The sequence below is a fragment of the Scleropages formosus genome, chromosome 20 (genome assembly GCF_900964775.1).
Source record: "Scleropages formosus chromosome 20, fSclFor1.1, whole genome shotgun sequence".
Classification (NCBI taxonomy): Eukaryota; Metazoa; Chordata; class Actinopteri; order Osteoglossiformes; family Osteoglossidae; genus Scleropages; species Scleropages formosus.
Genome location: NC_041825.1, coordinates 6,096,803 through 6,119,258, shown reverse-complemented (window position 1 = coordinate 6,119,258; position 22,456 = coordinate 6,096,803). Strand labels below are relative to the sequence as shown.

The 22,456-nt window shown below is 45.5% G+C and overlaps 1 protein-coding gene across 1 annotated transcript in view; it reads right to left on the bottom strand.

Annotated features, from left to right (window-relative positions):
• chlsn (cholesin) overlaps positions 1 to 22,456 on the bottom strand; it is a 71,950-nt gene that overhangs the window by 8,139 nt on the left and 41,355 nt on the right. Inside the window, exon 4 of the mRNA XM_018734955.2 lies at positions 1,821 to 2,047. Within this exon, the coding sequence (XP_018590471.1) occupies positions 1,821 to 2,047 (227 nt within the window). The remainder of the gene's footprint in view (positions 1 to 1,820; positions 2,048 to 22,456) is intronic.

Here is a 22,456-nt window from a genome sequence, read left to right as displayed (position 1 = left end):
CAACATCGTCGCCCCCCCCCACAACCCCAACCCCCTGTCCTTCCATGTTTTACTGCTCCCTCTGTGCAGCTGCACACCAAGAGCCCCGAGGAACAGATCATCCCCGGTCACAAGACCATAACAGCTAAAGACCTACAGAAAATTGGATTTATTTCTCTTGGATTATATAAATGGTGGATAGCCCCATCGAGGAAGTTTTAACGTATGTATCTAATAGTAATGTTGGATTAATGTTCTTGTGAGTGTTTGGATTGTTCAATAGATTAAAAAAAAATCTCAACAACGAAGGAGCTGAACGAGCGCAGTTAGACACCTATAGAGTAATTATTTAGCACAGAGGAATTGGATGAAGGGAAACTGCCTTGATTGTGCGTTACAATAAGTAACGTTAACTACTGAAGTAACTGTGTCCATTTTAATGGGATCTGGTAATACTGTAGCATAAATGGGTGTCAATTTTGGGGTCAGGAAAGCCTACACGTTTTTACCTTTGACACCAACAGTAAATACATGTTTTATTTAAGAGAATTCATCTTACGAAGGGTTTCCGGGAACAAATTACCTTGGTAAGGTGGGGGTATACTGTATATACTGTGATTTTTCCAGCAGCGTCATGTGTGCTCCCACTGCGGCATGTGAGACTTCCAGTAAGAGCTGATGGACAAGCTCCAATCATGCCTCTGAAAGGATCCACCTGCATATTACCTGGTCCTGGAAGTGTATGGGGTGCCCCCAAAGGGCTGGATTGTAACTCGCACTCAAGAAAAGATGGGTACCACAGTTTTTACATTGCATTTACACCAGGCAAACCACTTTTACACCTCCACATGTAGAGTGGTGTAGATTCAACCAGAAAATTACATTTACTGGTTATTTAAATGACAAAGAGCAATATTTCTGAGCATGGTATAAGGTGTCGTTCGCGTCGGTATCAATGACAGTCCTCCGTTTATATTCTTGGCTGCAAATATGATGTGTTTGTTTATGAGAAATCAGACATTTTACAACAAAGACAGATCAAACATGAGGCCACACAGCCTCTTCATTGCCACTAAAGTTGCTTAAACGGTCTCGAAAGTAGTCATACCATTATTCAAAAAACCAGGAAAAACGTTAAGCTCTACTCGAGCCTTCCTGAAGTGCATACAATGGCAGGATGTCCTGCAACAAGAAACTGAGAAAAGTATGTGTTCAACTCATGTTGGCAGGCAATCAATAAATACAGGTTATGAATCTGAAGATTATGCAAAACAACGGAAGACCAAAAAAACATGTTTATGAATTCTTCATACAGAAAAGAACCAAAAGAAAACCCCACAGAGCAACACTGGATCTGTTCCAGTGGCAGGATTTGAAGGCTTGGTCTCCAGCTGAAGAGGAGGGGAAAAAAAAAGGAATGCTCGCCATTTTTTGACTGTAATTATAATAATCATCTTGCAGCCAGCATGGAGCGCATAACTTGGCGTGATTGTTATCGTAATTATTTTCCAGTCACACATGCTCTAAATATTGGGAACAGAACTGGGGAAAGGCTTGTAGAAAGGCTGTGAATGTTGCACCATGGAGGCACTACACTCAAACGGAGGTCTTTACATTTACTCAATTATCTGACACTTTTCTCCAAAGCAACTTACAACAATGTTAACCTACTTACAATTATTTACCCATTTATAGAGTTGGGTAATTTTACTGGAGTAAATTACGGTAAGTACCTTTCTCAAGGGTACTACAGCTGGAGGTGGGATTCAAATGTACAACTTCTGGATCCAAAGGCAACACCTTTAAGCACTATGCTACCAGCTGTCTCTTCTCTGTCTTACTTGATGAGATACTGCAGTGCCAGCTGGGCTGCTGTGGGCTTCTGCTCCTCAGGCGCCGTCTCGCTCTTGCCCTCTTTCAGCTGTCTCTCCTTCTCCTCCCGCTTCCGCAGCTTCTTCAACTTCCTCTCCAAAGTCCGTCTCTCCTCTGGACTCAGGTCCTCCGCTTCTTGACCCTCCTCATGCTGCTCCTCCTCTTCTGCGTCTGCAGCGTCATCCTGTTCTAATACCTTCAGCAACAGAAGCAAAGATACCTCAGTGAGGACAGAGTTCTCCGAGTTCAGTAGGACAGAAGTTCTCTAAATCTCCAGAGCTGACCTTGGATTCATGGAAAGCCAGTAGTCTAACGAGTACTGACTAAATCCGGGACTATGTAGGTAACTTAATAACGGCCAGCAGTATTTTGTAACTTCGTCATCATCACTGTTAGCAAAAACAACAAAACAACAATTGTTTCCTCTCTCAATACATGTAAACATTTAATAGCTGTGGAGAAGAAACCCTAGTTTGAGCTGAAACATTGAAAACTCATTACTGCTCCAGCATTTCTGGAGAAAGCAGTGAAAGCACAAGGTTCGGCAAGACCTGGATTGAGAAACGAGCAGCTTAAAAACATTTTTACTAAATTTGGAAGCGCACCGATTAGTCTTAATTCGTTCCTGGAACTCCGTTCATTACACAAAGGTTTGTAAAACTGAAGTGACAAGTACAATTTTCTCATATGACCCAACTGTAACTAATTCTACCAAATACACCCCAAAATCACCCAAAAACCAAACAAAATATTATCTCAGCAGAGAATACAGTTAGTAAATTCCCAGCAATTGTCATTAAACAATTAGAAATACTGTCATAAAATACAGTACTGTACATCTACATATGTATGTATGTAGGGTATGTATAGTAAAGAAAAGTAAAAATTACACTAAAAATGTTAGAGAAAAGACTACAGGCAGTCCCCAGGTTACGAACGCCCGACTTACATACAACCCATAGTTATGAACCATAACTGGAGTGGCACAGCAAGTAGCGATGCTGTCTCACAGTGCCTGGGTGGTGCGAAAGAACGTGGGTTTGATCCCCGCACTGTCTGTGTGGAGTTTGCATGTTCTCCCCGTGTCTGCGTCAGTTTCCTCCCACACTCCAAAGACATGCTGTTTAGGTGCATTGGTCCTCTGTTCATCATCACAGTAGCAACATTTATTATCATCTCTCTCTCTATTATAAATACTGTAGTTACATTTCTCAACATTGTCATTATCAATATTATTATTATACATTATTACATTGTATTATTATTGTTACCGTATTGTTATATTAAAGATGTTTTAGTGCATCCGGAAGTGTTTGTTTAAGGTTTTTATGCATAGTATATAGTACATCTTGTACCTTTCTAAGACAAACATTTGACAAAGTGACGTTAGATACCCACCATATCTTAACTGTTCTGAAGTACGTCAAAATCAGACTTAAAGACAGACTGAGGACACAGAACTCATTCGTAACCTGGGGACTGCCTGTATTTTTATTTGATCATAAATGACACTGGACATAAAAAAAAAAATCTATTTAATGATACAGATTATTTACTAGAGAAAATCAAAGTAATCACAATCAATGCGGGGCACAAGCCACCACCTGGAGGGAAAGTACATAGTACTGCGCTTGTTACCATATCAGTGTAAACACTGGACTGGTAAGTGCCAATTCAAACCAGGCACTGACTGAAAAGTTTGCAAAAAATTTGCCTCATATTGCCAACAAAAATATTTGAATGTACAAAAACACAGATTGCAAATTAGACTTAAATGCATAACTTCAATAGGCTGCAAAGGTGAAAATTCATCATCTGAATGGATGCAAATCAAGGAATGGGTGTGTTCGAAATGCAAACGATCGCAACGGGGACGAGGAGTTTCCGTCATGAAACCAGACTCTTACTGAACAAATACAGCCAGTGTGTCATCACCTGCAACCTATCTGGCAAAACAACCCGAACTGTGCTTCCCCCAGCCCATCCGTACTCCCCGAGGAAAATTTCAATATACAATTCCTTATGATGGACATGCAGTCACAGCTGCTGCGGGATGGGAAGATCCCCGCTGAAAGTCCCACCCAGGAAGCCAGCAGCAGTTCCTTCACAGCTCAACTTGGATATCTAGGAAGAGCCGGCCACAAGGCACACGTCATGCAAGGCAAATCTATATGTAATCCATTGTGTGGAATACTGATATCAGGTTCCTCTAAACAATTTCAAAATTATCCAAAAAGCACCGTTATTCATTGTGCGAGATTACAAACAACGCTTTATGCAGTTTGGCTGCTGTACCTCCCAGATTTTACCGCAGTAATATGCTGGCAGGGTGACATCGCACTGTGGTCATTAGCGGGGACGCACAGTTGGATCACATTCCCCTTCCTACGTGATCCAGTTCGCGGCGGAGGGGTAAAGTGTCCACCTTGAACGAACGGGATTCGCCCCACCAAACAAGGCATGGGACGCAGATACACAGAGCAAACAATGGTTCCCTTGTCACAGGTTGGAGAGGAATGTCCAGCACTTGACAATGTGGTGGTGGTGGCTGGGGGAGGATGCGATCCAGATCTCAGTACATCCATTTCTACTGCTGGCTGGCTGTGATGAGACAACAAAGACCTCGCTTCCTCCCTGCATTTCCCACAAATTCTAGATGCTTCCACTGAATGGACAACAGGCCTTTACATACCGTACGCACAGCAAAGACAACCTAAGAAGAGTAAAATCCACCATGAAAAGGCATTTTAGAAAATGATAGAGATAATACGGGAAGAAGGGCCCAATATTTAATAATTAAATATGTAATAACTATGCATACAGCTTCTACCTGACCATCTCACACTTTGGGTGAAGAAATCCTCCTCCACTTCAGCTGGCTCTAATTTTTACCTCTTTGTAAGAATTTGGAAGTTACTTCCACTGCTAATTGATCACAGTTTGCTTGCATGATGCTGATGAGTTGGGAACTTCGCGTTGCCAGTAAAAGTCTATCACAAATTTTTGTAATATGGATAGTGGAATCATCCATCAGTCTTACTCATGGTAAAAATAAGAAAAAAATTAAAATAATCATTCAGTTCATTATAGGAGGATGCATGTTTTCCCCATGTTGACATATGTTCAGGACTGCACTGACAGTCCAAAGACATGTTTCAAGGAAAATGGTGATTTTGCCATTACAGAGCAAAAGAGGAAGAGTGAGTGAGTGAGATTGCTTCCTACCTCATGCCCTGTGCTTGCTGGATAGGTTTGAGATCACCATGACTTTAGATTATACAAATAATTAATGGCAATAAATGAAACATCATTATTATTACAGGCTTTTTTTTTTTTTAGTTTCTTCAATGTTGTCTATGACAGACAATTTGACATCCATATACATCTGTACACAGTGTATACCTGAAATAATGAGGCTAAAGTGTAACTAAAACAAGCTGTAGACCAGTTAAAAGTCTCCTACTGATCTCATCTCCTGCTCCTTACGACAATTGTCTTGTTTGCAGTACAGACTGATATTCCAGAGCAAACATGGGCATGACAGCGTATTGCGACACACACAGGATTTCTGCATCAAGGAATATGTTAGCGAGTGGTCGGGTATGAGCTGTTTGAGAGGAAGGGGACAACATGGTCCGCTTCGGTCCGTTTCACATCGAATGCGTCTCCGTTTGCTTGTTTACAAAAGGAAGCCGAGGGACAGGAAGAGACGACAGATGTACCGCACACCAGACCTCAAACACCACATCAGATGGGGAGGGAAGGTGCAGGAGGTGTGTATGGGGTTGAACACTGAAGACCATAGGACAGGATACATACTGATATTTACATTTATTCATTTAGCTGACGCTTTTCTCCAAAGCGACTTACAATGTTAAATATATCCAGCGACGTGGTGTCTGCAGAGACCTCGGTGTTTATTCCTGTCAAGATACCCCAGCTGCAAAAATGTTTACAAAAGCACATTCCATATTTTAAAGTGACTAGAGGATACCTGGCTATATTTTGGCGAAAAAATGAACTCTCCGTTTTTGGCATTGCCGATAAAGTTTGCCGAATTAGTTGAATATATCGCGAGCAGTGAATTTTGAACTGTAGAGCTAAAATACAGCTCAGCAATACGAGCTTTGCTTTGCAGGCCAAAGACTAACATTGATCGACAGCGCACCGCTGTACAGATGGGCGAAGGGTTGTAGAGCGTTTGTTTAATGCAGCGTAGCACTACGGCATCGACCAAGATGTTAGCGAAATACCAGCTAATGATCTATGTACGTAACTTTGGAGAAAAGCATTAGTCAAATGCATAAATGTAAAGAAAATTAACACAGTCATCCCCGGCGATACCGTATGTCCATTTGAATGATGAGAATTCGACTTTACAATTTTGAGTGCCTCCGGATAATGGCTTGAGACATTTACATCTATTCATTTAGCACTTCAGGTAATTTCTAACTATTAATAACTAGTATTTTGCGGACACCTTTCTCCAAAATGATTCATGGCGTTAGATACACTGCAATAAGCCCTGCAGCCATACATTATGGACCATGATAGACTGGAACAGCGTGACTCATTCGTTACATTTTCATTTACAGAAAGTAATTGTGGAGGTAAGTTTTTTCCTGAAAAACCTCTCATGATGTGAGTTCTCGCAACTGAAAGATTTTACCATTAGTTACAATGGTAAAAATTGTGACGTGCTCCTGAGCCTTAAACTTTTACATCTGCTTTTGCTAAAATATCACAAAACCCCATTAAAATGGACACAATTATAGACTGCAAATGAAGAAGCATCTAAAGTGCTTCAAAAGACAGTCCGGAAAAAATGTGTTACAAAGTTAAAAGACGTACGAATGGAAAGAGAAATTAATTTACTGGATTTTCTTGTTTAACAGATTCCCTCCAAATGGAAACCAGGTATCTTATCTGGCCTTTCATCGCGACGAAAGAGTAAGAAAAAGCCATATCTCCAGGTCATGGCTTGTGGTATTTCAGTTTCATCCTTCCAGTCATCTTTCCAGCAACGTTCTAGCAGACAACCGTATAAAGAGGAAAATCTCCAAAGAATTTAAGACATGCAACACATCCATTAATGCTTACCACATTTGTTAGGTACAAACAGCACAGTATTTCTTACATAGTTATGAAATGTATGATCATGACACAGACTAAAATGTCACCTAATGTAGGAGACGTGTCATATTTAAATTTGTGGCCCATCGACTGGCTGCAGCCGAATCCCGTACATGTTGAGCACAGAGCGCTTGTTCGACATGACCTGAAGTTAATGGCGCATTTGTGATTTATGTAATGTTTTATGCTCTTAACAACGTGTGTGTGGGTGGGGTGGGGAGGGGGCGTAGTGGCTGTTGCTTGTCCTCATTCACCCGTCTATCCTATTGAGCTCAAAAAAAAAAAAAGGACCCTGAGAAAAGAGCGGTCAGTTTCTCCTCTGTGAATTTCAGAACTGGACTCCCCTTGTCCCTACTTCTCTCCATCAAAAAATTATCAACGTTCGGACACAATAACGGTTTTCGTGGTTTATCAGTGACACACAGGATGTGACAAAGGTCTCTCTACTGTTTGGCTGTCAATGATTACACATCACACGTGGATTTGTGTGTGAGAAATGAGCAAACCTGCAGCGGCCGTCAGCCCCTCTGTGCGCCGTGTCCTGGTTTCACCGACCGGACACATGTAATCATTAACAGGATGGTGAAAAGCGGCAGCGGGGAGCCAGTCCCACACAAGGTGGGGCCATGATAAAAAGGAAAGGGTTATTAAATGTTTGAGCGTGAGCCATCCGGCATGAGCTCAATGGGCACGGTGCCATCTGGACCCCCACCCCACCCGAGGACGGTCCTGCACCAGGCGCCGGAACATTCCGTGCTGGAACCCAGGCTGGAGGAGGACATACCTCGGGCGTCATGCGCTCCCTCGATAAGCTCCACTCCCCTCGGTGCCCAACACCGGGGCAGCTGCCTTTGGACCCAAAGGTTGCAGGTTTGAATCCCATCTCCAGCTGTTGTACGCACGAGGAAGTTATTTAATTGAAAATTCCTTCAGTAAAATCACTCAGCTGTATAAATGGGTAAATAAGTGGAAGTAGCCCTAGATTTTAAGTCGCTTTGGAGAAAAGTCAGCTAAATGAATAAATGTACATGTTTCATGGATTCCTCTTCCACTGGCACACACACCTATGGGCGCATAACAAACACACTTGACGGAATCAGAACTCCGTTGTACAAACATGCCGGGAAAAAAGACATTTCTTGCAAGTGAAACGCACCCCATTTCCAAAATGTCACAAAGAGCGCTTTGAATAATCGAAGCGAAGCCCAAGGGTGGGGCGACCAGGGTGAAATTCACGCGAGGCAAAGCCGCAGACCCGTCTCGTAAGCGACACAACAAACGGCGTATCTAATAAGGGATTAAGGAGATTTCCATGGCGGTGATTTCCAGGATTTTCCATCATCTATTCTAGAAGCAGAATGTACAGTTCATTTCCAGGGAAAGCCTGTTATGAAATCTATTACAAAATACAATATGCCTAAAATACACCCTTTTAAGGCAACTGTGAGCATTGATTTGTAATCTACTAAAAACTCACTACAGATGTCTAAAAAATATGCACCCGGAAATCGCTTTCAACACCAGTGACAAATTACAAGCTGGTAGCAAAGTGGTTAGAGCTGCTACCTTTGGACCCAAAGGTCACAGGTTTGATTCCCACCTCCAGCTCTAGTACCCTTGAGCAAGGTGTTTGCCCTAAAAAATTACTCCAGTAAAGTTACCCAGCTGTATAAATGGGTGAATAAGTGTAAGTAGCCCAACACTGTAAGTCACTTTGGGGAAAAGTGTCAGCTAAATGAACTGATGTCAAAGGCAGTACCGTGGTGCCCATTTCAACACTTGAATAACATGGTATGTCCCCACCCCCTTTGCTCTCTGACATCTGTTGATGATGAAGGTCTGCTGTGTTACCAGCCACCTCCCATGCTGCTCTCACATTCGCACACATCTTTCCCACTCACTTGTGCATATAAGAAAATAACATTACATGCTCACACACACTAAGAGCAATTTACAGTCACCAGTCCACCTGCCTTTAGTCTGTGCGAGGAAACAAGAGCCGCGAGATGAGACCCACGAGAACACGCACGCTCGGAAAAGCAGACAGACTTGAATCCATATCCACTCACGCAGCCCAGGTGCTGCGGGATACCAGCGCTACCCACTGTGCCACCCCCACATAACACAGAACAGTCTCTACACGCCCCAGCAGTAATGACACAGTTAAAGTAACTGACACGGCATGCTGGGTAACACTGCAGGTTGGTTTTCCATTTTTATACCCAGAACCACTAATTATGGTGACTGGAGGAGTATTATTTTCACTTTGTGGTTTATTCGGGTGCCAAACTTACATACCTTCGCTGTCAACAGGTGTCACAAATGAAATGCGTGTTGCATGGAAGGCCAGTCTCTCTGAATACCATGTAGGACATGGCCAGGATCCCTCGGGCTGCTTTTTCCCCCCTCCTCTACACACAAAACTTCCCCCCCAAAAATGTGTTGTAACAAGAAAACCATATTCTTTTATCAGATCGCAATGCAGTAATTCCAAATAATTAAGGTAATCTAACGCAAAAGGAAAGCAACTTGTGCCCCAATTTCATTAGTGCCCTTTGAAGCACACAGCTGCAGGTATTTATTCACATATAATTAACTCATTATGAAAACCAAGTGCAGTGCAGTGCAGAGATACCAAAGCGTGCACAGGCGCCGCTGGCTGTACACTGGCTGGCATCTGTACAACACACCTGGTTTCCATGGCTGATCACAGCGAGCTGAGCTGGACCCATTTCGCTGGAGAGGAACATAGGTGGTGGTTCAGATGTCAGTGCTGCTTGCAGGAACTGCTCCTGACACCTCCCACTGAACAGAACATGGTACATTGGACCACTGCCTTACCCCACTCTCTCCTTTCCGAACACACAGTCACTTTAGCACAGAACATAGAGCTACAGTTTTAGTGCTGCACACACAGACTCCTTCCAAATATTTACATTTTATTTATTTAGCAGACTCTTTTCTCCAAAGCAACTTCCGCGGTGACTTACACTGCTAGATACACTACTTACAATGGGTTACTCATCCATACATCAGTGGAACACACTCTCTCCGTCACTCACACACTGTGGGTGAACCTGAACAGCATGTCTTTGGACTGTGGGAGGAAACCAGAGCACCCAGAGGAAACCCACACAGACTGAGCAGGGATCGAATCCACGTCCTCTCGCACCACTCAGACGCCGTGAGACAGCAGCGTTACTCACTGTGCCACCATGCCACCCATTATATCCTATATATACACCATATGCCCAAATAGGTCATTTGTGAAAATAAACAGTAAACAACTATAAAGCATGTTCCATTTGGAAGAGAAGCATCACTTACACACATTACCCATGTTTCTCCTGGTCTGGTGATGTGCGGTTAACCCTTTACACCCGAGCTTGCAGGCGCATGTATTTCTAGCTATGTCTGTGTGTGTGTGAGAAAGAGTGTGAGTGTGTTCGTTATCTGCCTGGGAATAAGCATGTCAGCAGACAGACTTGTGATTTTTAACGCTGCTGTTATCTGATAGAAAGGCCCTGTAGCATGAAGAGGCCGGCGGAGGGGAGCAGGGAGGCTTTCCGCTCCATTTGATGACTGCGGGAGACCCCACACTGCTCCCCACTCTCAGAGTAACGTTCCTCCTCTTCTTCTATTCCTGCCAAAAGTGTCTCTTTCCACCAAGAACACATGGGAACTGGGCACAAAACCATGATCTGACACACAGGTTGGGAGCCCTGAAAGCGGCAGGGTAAAACGCGCAGCGTCACGATCGAGAGGACTGCGTTCAGCAGAGCTGGAGCTGACCGTGCGCTGCGTGGGGGAGGGGCCAGGAGAGGCCCTGCTCGCTCTGTGGATGTGTGACTGTGGGAGAGGGGACACAGCAGGGACTGTCTTCAGTATAATGTGACACGCTTGGATGGAGCTCTTTTCCAAATAAACCAGCGGAGCCTCTCAGACTGTGCCCCTGGACCCTGCTCAAATTCTTTACCCTCCAGCAGTCAGAAACAAAGGTAAATATTTAATGTGGACAATATGACTACCAAAAGGCATCGCCATTAACGACCGTTTCGAATAGCAGATTACCGCACTAAACGACGCACTGAATTGAAAGCCCGATGCTGAAAACATTTATTCCATTTATGATACCACCGCACTTCTTAAGTTTTTCATATACTAGGGTATTGCTGTCCACACATGGGCACTTCAAAGCAACGCATGGCGAGAATTCATAATGTCGCAGAATTGGCTGGTAGCAGAGCGGTGAGAGCTGCTGTATTTGTACCCAAAGGTCACAGGTTTGAATCCCACCTCCAGCTGTAGTACCCTTCAGTAAGGCACTAACCCTAAATTGCTCCAGTAAAATTACCCAGATGTATAAATGGGTAAATAATTCTAAGTAGCTGACATTATAAGTCGCTTTGGAGGAAAGTGTTAGATAAATACACACACACATTTTCAGAACCGCTTGTCCCAGACAGGGTCGCGGGGAACCGGAGCCTAACCCGGCAACTCAGGGCGTAAGGCCGGAGGGGGAGGGGACACACCCAGGACGGGACGCCAGTCCGTCGCAAGGCACCCCAAGCGGGACTCGAACCCCAGACCCACCGGAGAGCAGGACAGTGGTCCAACCCACTGCGCCACCGCACCCCCTCGTGTTAGATAAATATCTTCATGAAAATAGAAGAAAGAGGTGTTTACACCACTGTCCTGCATGTGGGTCTTTGTTTTCCCAGTGAAAAGTGAACAAACTGGTTCAACAGAACCCAACACTGACCCCCCACTGCATGCCTTACAGAGTCAGCTGGACTGAGTTTTTTCCCCCATTGATGATTGAGAAGCTGCGAATAAACTTGCAGGGACTGAACCCTTTTATAAAAGATCCTCTATTAAATAAGGAAACACTTCACACGTAAACACTGGAGCATACCAGTGTATGTGAGGTAACATAGAATAAAGACAGACAGACAGCAACGTAGTACTGAAACATGCCATTAGGGTTTGTGTCCTTCAAAAAGTGCTTTCTATGTCAATTTAGGACACCGCAAGTATCAAAATCATATTTCCACAATTGTTTGAAAGTACAGCTGTTCCCCGACTTATGAATTTTCGAGTAACAAACTTTTCACCCACATGAACTTCATGGACAAATGGTTATGGTGGAGCATCAATTCCAATCACGTGGCGCGCAGCTCTCACGGTCTTTGGAGGCACATGCTACACCAGTAGCTGTATAGAGAAATGATGGCGGCGAACCCCCAGCCCCTCCATCTCATACTCCACTTACACACTTTTTGAGAAGCGAACCGACTCAAGTGAGTTCGTGAGTCGGGACCAACTGTACCGCGAACTAAAGGACACGGATGTCATCGAGGCAGAATTCGAAGAGGGACTTGTGGGGCGGAGGGGGCCCCGGTCGACCTTTGGGCCGATGAGACACTAAACGGTCCAAACAGGCATGTGGAGATGTGCCAGCCTGAGATGAGCTTCATCGCCAGGTGGATGTACTGAGACAACAGGTCGGGGTCCCTACCTTACTGCGCGTGTTGGCACGGGGAGACGGGACAGCGGCGCTCGCATTTCCTACTCGTGTTTTTGTGATTAATGTAATTATATAATAAAAAGCAATACGGCTTGCATTTCAGAGCTGCGGAATGAAGTCAGCCTTCTGTTCACTTCCAGTAACACTTCGCTCGAGCCAAGGGAGGAGGAACGCAAGGACTTGCCGACTCTCCAGAAGTCGGCCTCATTGGAACCGGCCCCAAAAGGCACGGGGGTAGATTACAGGGTGTCTCCACACTCCGCGACCGAAGCTGCTCCTGAAGAGGGACAAGCCAGGGGTTCCGCACCCAGGCTGCGTGCTCTAGGATGCAGGATTCAGCTTCCAGCTCCGTGCCGTGGACACAAAGAGAATCCACCCACCCCCCCGGCTCAGCTCGCTCAGCGCCCACCCTTCCTGGCCGCCCCCCTTCAGCTTGAACTTTTGACTCCCGCCTGCCCCACGAGTTGGCTGCAGATTCTGCTTTGCACGTCAACGCCATTAAAAACAGAGTACAGCAGAGCCTTAGAGGAAAACTCCAGAAGGACCCCAGCAACTTGCACACTCGCTGCTCCTCTGCAAGTATGCACTTTAATCTGAACTCATGCCGGGCATTCTGGGACATCACCTGTAAATGCATGCCGTCTAAAAGCACGATGTTGTCATTAACCCATTATGAGCGCCCTTGCAGATTTATCACCTCTCTTTGCAGAAGTACTTTCTACACATCCACATATTGCCGCTGTCACTGAGCCAGATCTAAAAAAGAGTAGTCCTGTAACGCTTAATATATAATTTCTGCCTTTACCTAATGCTTTTCTCCAAAGTGCCTTACATTAAGATACCTACAATTGTTCACCCTTTTATACAGCGGGATAATTTTACTGGAGCAATTTAGGGTAAATACCTTACAACTGGAGTGGATTTGAACCTACTGCAACCCTTGGGTCCAAAGGAAGCAGCTCTAATCACTATGCTACACACCCCAGTTATTGTAACTGTTGTAGGGTGGAAGATGGACAAAGTGGAGTACAGGTGCGCACTGTGACTGCTTTTTACAACCTGGAGCGATAAAATCTGAGGAAGACAGCAAAGATGAACACCTTTCCAGGTTTGGGGCAGGTATTGACCCCTTCTCTTCCAGGGAACTGCATTAGTGTGTAATCAGTGTGTGGCCAAAAAAAAACCTAAGCATTACATTACAGTAACATAACAACTAGAAATCCAAGGGGTAGCATTTACCTCAGGTTTTGGTAGAGTACAGAACTGGCAGTGATTACTCATCTGCTGTCAATCTACTGTAGATTAGACTGCTCCAAATCTGGTGACAGAAACTACTAGAAGGGTGCTGCTGATCACAAATGCAGAAACTGCAGCTTCATTCAAAGAAAGGCTGGAAAACATCTGGAAAAATTTCACAGTGTGAAGCCTTTAAGACAAAGATACAAATATAAAGCAATTAACTTAATATTTTCAAATTTAATAGACAATAAATAAATCAATAAATCACTCATCCAGAAGACAGGCTACTGACAACTTGTTTGTGCAACGCTTACCACATTCCCTCCATTCCAACATGCACATTTTCTTCTCATTTTAAGGACTTGCGATTGTGTCTTCCAATCTATGGCACCTTAACATCAAGTAAATATGGTATATAGCTTACAAATTATTACTTACATTGCCCTGCTAAAGGGTCACCTTCCGTGACTGTCTGACTACCAGTGACGGCACAGCATGACTGATTGATAAGTTGACAGACAGACAGAGAGAGATGCAGATAGACAGACAGATAGATACATAGATAGATAATGATCCATAAGGAAGTTGCATAAATTAAAGTGAAAGAGATTGATAAAAACAGAGGCAGACAGAGATACAGACAGGTATAACTGATAGATAGATAGATAGATAACAATCCTGAAGGAAGCTGCGTGGGACGACACGGCCACAGGAGGCTCGAAGGAGCGATGCGGTCGAGGAACGTCTAAAGGCTCACCAGGAAACCTCCGCTTGACTGATGGCTATTGTCAAACACCGGAGGGTGTGCCAAAGTGGCCCGGCACACCAACGCTCAGCCTGAAAAAGGTCTCGCATTCCAGCAGCTTCTACAACACCTTCTACTAGAGCGACCAGGAAAAAAAAAAGGTAGCTCCTGCTTTTCACATTCACACGTGGCGCCTCTGGTGAAAGTAGAAATGCGTGTGGAGGTATGAAAAAGACTATTTCTGAATGCACAAAGGAGCGACGCACACGAGCAGGAATGCAAACAGCGGCGCGTCGCGTACACAGACACTCGCACAAAGAAGGGCGCGCAAACACTCAGGCTGCTCCTCTAGTGAAAGGCGGACCGCAGTGAGTAGGCAGCGTTCCAGGATGTTGGAGCACCGCAAGGCCGAGCCATAGCAAACACAGTTAATGAAAGCCAGGCCAAAACATCACAGACACACACACACATACACACACAAACAGAGACGCACGCCCGCACAGCAACAGTCCTCCGAGCCAGCAGCTGGCTGGAGTCACACTCAGTAACAGCTCTCTGGCACACAGGCACAACAAGAGAGGAGCATCGAGGAAAGCAGAGAGTCTGTGTGGGGCAAATCATCTCAAAATACAACCCCCCCCAAACATTTGTTCTCCTTGGGAGCGACAACCGAGGCCCGCCAGGACAGTATCCCGGGAACAAAGCTGCGACGACGCCGGGAGCCGCACGCTGCGAGTACCACCTGCGACTGCATTCTGCTCTCCGGCTGGATGGAGACAGGCGGTCTGGAGCAGTGGTGACGGGGGGGGGCGGAAGAGGAAGCGGACGTGTAGCGCTGGCTGGACGCACCTCGGGCACCGGCGATGCCCTGACACTGCTACATGGGGCTCTTTGGCTCACTTCCATTCGCAGAAAGAGCCGGTTATAGCACACAGACAGAAGCAGAGACAGCGCAGAGGAAGACCCTGCCGTCCACCGTCCAGGTAAGACACGTCCTCTGCGATACATTTTACGCTCGTCGATTTTGGACCGCTGCCCGGTTGGGATTTCCCAATACCATGGTAAACCCTGCATGGACGCATGCGCCGATGAGCGCGTGGTGTCCTTTCAGAGTGTGTTGCAGAGAGCATTGCAGAGAGCGGAAGAAGCTGGAGGTCACAGACAGAGACGCGGCGGGCGATGCTGTTATGACGGGATGTGCGCGGAGGGAACCGCGTCTGTGCAAACGCCGTGCTTATCGCGTCGTACATTGTCGGCTGTCGAAACGCTCCGCTGAGCGGCAGCGACAAGGTCTTGGATGAGTGCAAACGAGGGAGCTGCAACCAGAAGAGTGTGTGTGTGCGTGTATGTGTGTGCGTGCGCAGGACCTAAAACGTGAGCACACATGCTGACCTGCGCACCGAACACATCCCGGAAGGTTAACTAATGTCTGCTGGGACTGCAATGGTTAATTCGAGCTTTTACGCTTTCCGGATAATATTTTATTATTTCGAAGGTGGGCGGGGGTCACTTTACGGCCTGCTCTGAATTACAACCGCCATCTGCCCGTTCTTTTCCGACTTAAGTTTTCTCAATTATGGCTCGAAGCCCTGTGGAAGCAGTGTGTCCCGACACACCTTTGAAGCGCGTGCCCTATAAAATAAAGGAGACGAGCAGGTGCTTGGCTTTAGAATGAAACCCATGACCAAAGGTCTCGTGGACTTTAAGGCTCTTTCTTTGTGATGTCCTCTGTCCACTGTAGAGTGTGTGGGTCCCAAAAGCTGTGGGGTCCCTTGGGTGTGCTGGGAGAGGGGTTGGTACACCGAACAAACCCCCCACCAGTCGAGGAACCGCAAAGACAGACACGCAGCTGTTTCTCGACTTCTCCGGGGCTCCGGCGCAGTGGCCCTCAAGGCCCCCGGTGCGGCAGCGGCTGCGGAAACCAGACCCTGCGTCGATGTTTACCCTTGGAGACGAATGGCCCATGGTCACCCTTTCATCCCGCCGCTTACCCATTCAAAGAAAGCGATGTAAACCAAGCGCAGTGCAAATAAACTCTCGCTGCCTCCCACCCGCATGTCCGAAGCACAGCTGGCACCCGGTGAAAGGCATGATCTCCGCGCCATATCTGCAGCTGCTGGTCTTGTCCACGCTGAACCTTCCCGCAGAATTTCACTTTACTACAGCTTCTACTTCCCAAATGATTTCAGGGCAGTTGCTAGAGGAGTGGTTACAAATCCTGCCTTTGGACCCGCAGGTTCAAATCCCACCTCTACGGGGAGTACCTTTAAGTTGGGAGTAAAAAATTCTCCAGTTGAAGTACCCAGCTATATAGATGGGCAAATAATTGTGAACAGCTCAATATTACAAGTGACTTTGAAGAGAAGCATCAGCTAAATGCAAATGGATGAAATGCTGGTTCTTGAGTTCAAGGTTGCACTCTGTCTCTTGCAGCAGAAATGTACTCTATGGCCTCAAAAAAGCTCTTGTACATCTTCTACATGTGAGCAAACCTGCTCTGAACACATGGAAACCATTTGTGCTCTGCATTTGGTTAACCCACTGCCCCAACACTGCTTTGGAGTGTCTCCATGCTGGACCAGTTTGGTTATGGTGTCCTGCTTATACAAGAAAGAGGGGTGGTTCCAGATCTCCCAGAATGCCAAGCGGTCACTCTGGACCGGGCCAGGTGGACTCCACTGGGTGAACACCAGGAGATGGAGCCCCTCCCCTGAAACCCACCCAGCACATGCTATGAGTTCCTGCAGCACTGTGTAGGGGGGAGAGCTGACATTATTTTTAGTGCCTGATAATGTTTTTTCAACCATGCAGTGTGCCGCGTGGGTCGAAAGCCATTTAGGCAACACTCCACCAAGCGCCGCCCCTACGACAGCACTTATCAGGGCAGGGTTCATCCCACCGAGCCTGTTCTTGTCACACACTGCATCATGCACTTCCCGTATGACTGTTAAGCGCTTCTGGGAAATGCAAGAATGCAGGGAAGAATAAAACTCCATCTGTCCCTCTGACCCTGAGGAGGTACAAACAATGACATCCAGCACATCAATACACGATCTCTGATACAGTTATACACAGTTACAGCACCAAACTCAACTTCTGCCCATGTTCTCCTCAATTTGTCCCGGTAGAAACTTCACGTCGTACTTCGCACATGACCCTGCCGCTACAGCAAATGAAGTCTGTCGCACAAGATGAAAATAAAGGCGGAGAACATGCCGGAAATACATAAGCTGGATGAATAAATGAAACTGATCTCCAAAATGGAGAAGACCGCAGCGGACAGAGCTGTGGTTGCCAGCGAGCAGAAGCTTTGATGGGAGGGAAACGCGGAGCTGTGATGGGATACAGATGTTGAGCGGTGGTTGGTACTCCACATCGCATGTGAGCAGCAGACGGATCAAAAGTGGGTGGAGCACAGCCTGCCAATTCATCACCTCCTGCCTTAATGACCGACTGTCTCCGGAATGAGCTTCCGAAACCCACGCGCTGTCCTCTTCAACCGTGTTGGCACGCACACAAACGCTACACTTTGCATGCCAGGTGTTATCTCGGTTATTCCGTTTCACAAGAGTTCATGTGTCAAAATCAACCCAAATTGAAATTACAAATGACAGTGTTCTTATGCCCCCCTCAAGCAAAACCGTACCGCACTAAAGGAGATCTGCACCCACCTTTAATTTCCAGTGAACTAAAGGAGCTTTAATCTACACACAATATAATGTATTCTTATACAGCACTCGGTCCTGAATACATTTGCATTCTCAAGGTTACAGATGAAGCAAATGACCAATCAACACATATCACACGTTTGTAGAAGACGCATTAAAGTAACAGTACACTAACTTAACAGTGACAAAAGCAAATCAGTGAAAAATTCTTCAATAAAGATATAGCAGAGTCATAAATGATGTACTTTGTGATGAGAAAGTCATCTGGCAGCAGAGGTGAGGAAAACAAACCTATTATTACTATAATGCTCAACCCTGTAAAGCAACAAATCAAAACCCCCTGAAGGCTATTAGCTGAACATATATTCATCTATACAAAATTTCTTGCCATTAATAACCATAATACTTCTTTGCAATAAGTTAAAGACAAACTGTTTGTGGCTTCATTGAGATTTTTGTGGTTTACAGCATCGCTTGTGTAAAACAATCTCAACAGCCCACCTTCATATTTACGCATCCGATAATTGCGTGGTGTGTGTGTGTGTTCAGTATAAGTGTATATTGTGTAATACAGGGGAGATCACAATGCCTCATCTAAACAGACCTAACCTCCATAACAAAAAACTTCTAAACGCTATACATTCTTAATAGGATTACAGACAAGAGGATTACACAGAGTTCCCCTGGACAGACGGCTCACGCAAAGCTGTGGGCTAACGGCTAACGCTAACCTGAAAGTGCAAGGAATTTCAGGTGATTGAACATTAAGGCTCCCAGTTTTGTCATGGACCCGCTGCAGGACCCACACAGCACAAAAGAAGCTTTCAGTTTGAGGTAATAACCTTTACACACACACTTCTGCTGGGGTCTTGGCAATTAATTTTACTGACCTGGAACACTTACAACTTCCCGATAAAGAGCTCATGTCTCCGAAAATGGAAACCTTGGCCACTTTACTTCCAGGAAAACAGAGTGAAGCAGATACACACCCCTCTCTGAGAAGAGGAAGAAAAACAGAGTGAACTGCTGTGACAGCGTGACTACGGGACACGTCAGGTGGATGTGTTTTTAAAAGGGTTCATTAGAGGGCTCATTTAAGTGGGTTCGACGTTGTCCTGAGCGCCTCCGTTCTCCCACCGTGAACAATGGGGCCTTATGTAGGAGGGCTGCGTGAAGAAAAGCAGGACCAGAGTGTGCAGAGACCTGCTCATCAGGGTCCTCCCCTACGAAGGGGTATGAGAAAAGGCTCCGGCTTCGCCCATTACTCATCGATGATAACGTGATTTACCGGGAAAGCCAACATTAAAGAAGAAAACCAGAAGGCTCACAGGAAATGAAACCATAAAGAAAGAGATGAAACAGCGGATTGATCATCACAGGCGTGGACAAACAATCTCAATGACACCTTTGTTTCAACTCTGTACTAAATGAGGATGAACTACCCACCTTATACTGGGATCCTCTGAACACCCCTCCCCACCCCACCGTCTGCTCCGTCACTCTGGCTTGAACCCGAGTGTAGCACCTTGGTAAGACTGGAGCACCAGCGCTGGTGGAGGAGTGCAGCAAACCAGCATGGTGAGCAAGAGAGGACAAGTGACAGAGACCATACCTCACAAAACAATGGGCACAAGCAGGAAGGGAAACAACATGTTTTTCCACAGGAAACGGGCCCTAATTATAACATGCATTACCAGCAGCTGTTTTGTTAAGAATAGCAACGGTTTTTTTTTCCCCCCTTAGAATCATTGGAGGGTCTCAACTGTAAACAGCAGCGATCCAGTACTGATCTGGAAAATGACACACGAGAGACATTTAATGCAAGAATCCATGGGCTCTACATTGTCCCACACTCACAGGAACAGAAGCCTCTAAATATGAATATATGGCATAGTACACATATCCTAACACAGATAAATTACTGCAGCCAGAGCTGCTGTATTCTTTGTGACCAACGATGGAAAGATAACGTTTAGTGCCACTGGCAGTCCGTGAGACTGATGACAGGAGGAATGCCCCCGTTATTGGAGACAGACCAAAGAGAAGTGAGCTGCGTGCATGAGCAGACCCTCCCGTGACGTTAAGGAGAACTGAGCTCCTGCCACAAAGGCTGCCTTCTTACCTTTTCCACTTCCGTCCCAAAGACGGCGTGTACTGTTGCTCCTCTGTCACAAGGGAAATCTTGTACCCAACTGAATGTACAGTCAACTACCTGTCTCTTTGAAAAAAGGCAACACGAGGAACTGACACCGAACGGACAGGTTTTCTTTTTTGGTTGGGCCTGGTCTGGTAGCCTCGAGAAAGTCTGTCCAAAAACCACAAAGTCCCTGCCCAGGGAGCTGGAGCCCAGGCCTGGCCTACGGCCGATCACTTGTGAGCCTCATGCTCGTGCGCGCACACATACACTGCGCACGTGGTGCTAATTGACAACATGTGCGCTCCACACCTCCAGGTCATTAGGGAGAGATGGTGTCATTATGGGAGGCACATGAGGGGAGGTGGGGTGTACGGCAACACGGCTACATCACATGTTGTATATTATAAAGTCTCTTGTCCAGAACCCTTTGAGTTTTTTTCTTTTTTTTTTTACAAGCCAGGCACACAGAAGGGTGAGGATAGAGCTTCAAAACTGACATCATCATATCGCTGCTCATGTTTTACAGAAAGTGTACGACTTTTTCAGTAACGATTCTTGCCCAGTTTGTGTAACTTCTCGCAAAACTAAACACAGCAGATGAATCACTGCGATCTGTGCGGGGGCGGATCGTCACTGTAACCCCTGGGCTCATCTGATGCTGCTGCGAAGTTTAAGCAGCCCGGATTCCCGCGGGTGGCTACCAGGAACAGGACAGATTAGAGGGTTCGATTAGAGATAAACATCACATTACTGCCACAGGCTTCGGTCCACATTGCCCCCCCTCACACTGCACCGCATACAAGGGGCAACGTGGAGCAGGGAGGTGCTACTGGTCAGCATACAAGACCCCTGTGAGAGAAGATCTTACCTTAAAAAACACAATTTTCAAGCTAGAACGCCTACTTCAAGTTAGCAGACCTCTGCTAAAATAGAGCTGGCGAAATGCCTGGAAATACGATACGTCAACAAAGCCTAAGGACATGCTCCAATTACAGCAATGGTTCAGGTAAAGGAGGCCCATGAAGGGCAAACGCAAGTAGGACAGACGTGAAGGAGAGAATTCGAAATTCCTCCACTGGCCTGTCCGGTTTGGGGCTGGTTCTTCAGGTACTACAGAAATGGATTAAAGTCCAAGTCAGAATCAGACGAAACCCCAAAGGGTCCCCATTTTCAAGCACATCAGCCATGCTGTAAACCTGATAATAGGCTTCATGTTTCAACAAAACGCTAGGATCAGTAAGTAATGTAAATGCGGTATGGCCACGTCCCTGTAGACCTGTTTCGCAGATGCATGTGAACCACTTAATATGAGAGAGAAACCCAGAGATGGACTTGGAGCCTAGAGAAGCATTCACTTCCAATCTAAAATATTTAAAAAATATCAAATATTTTTGTATTTGAGTATGCTTTGGATGAAAAAGACATTTCAAAGGCACATTTAAAAACTGAAGTAGACAGTTTTTACAGAAGTGATCAACCTTAACTGAAACTAGAACCGCTCAAAGCTGCAACTCTGTGTTTCATAGACCAACCCAGTGACGTTTTAGCCAGTCCACATTGTACAGACACCAGACTTTAGGGGAAGCTAAATAGCCTATGCATGAAATACAGTATATGTGGCCATAGAACAATTTTATCACATCACTCCATTTGAAAATGTTTCAAACCTCTCCTGGGGCAAAATGTCATGTTTTGCAGATCTGAAGTTCCCCCAATTACTGGGGAAGGACAGTTTGTAAATGGGCCTCCTATTCAGGGGCCTTGGGGATCAATGAGTCCATCTCAGCTCCTGCCCTGAGAGGGCAAATCAGTATATCATCTGCTTCTATTTTCATCACATGAATCTACCACACTCTCCACCAAGCCCTCTTGAAGATGCTTCATTATTTCATTCACCAACTCCTACTGCCAGTGAAGCATGCTACCATAAGAGATTAAACAAATGTGAATGTGTCTAAAATTACCATCTTCCTGGTAACTCAAACTTCATGTGTGATATGGAATATGAAGGAGAATTGTTGCATTTTCGAAAAAAAAAAATCTGTGAAGTGCAAAATCTTGTAAATAAGCAAAATACAACAAAATAAGATTTCATAATTTCTTACATATATACAATTAACTTTTGTAATTAGTTTTGCAATTTGAAAGCTCCTACT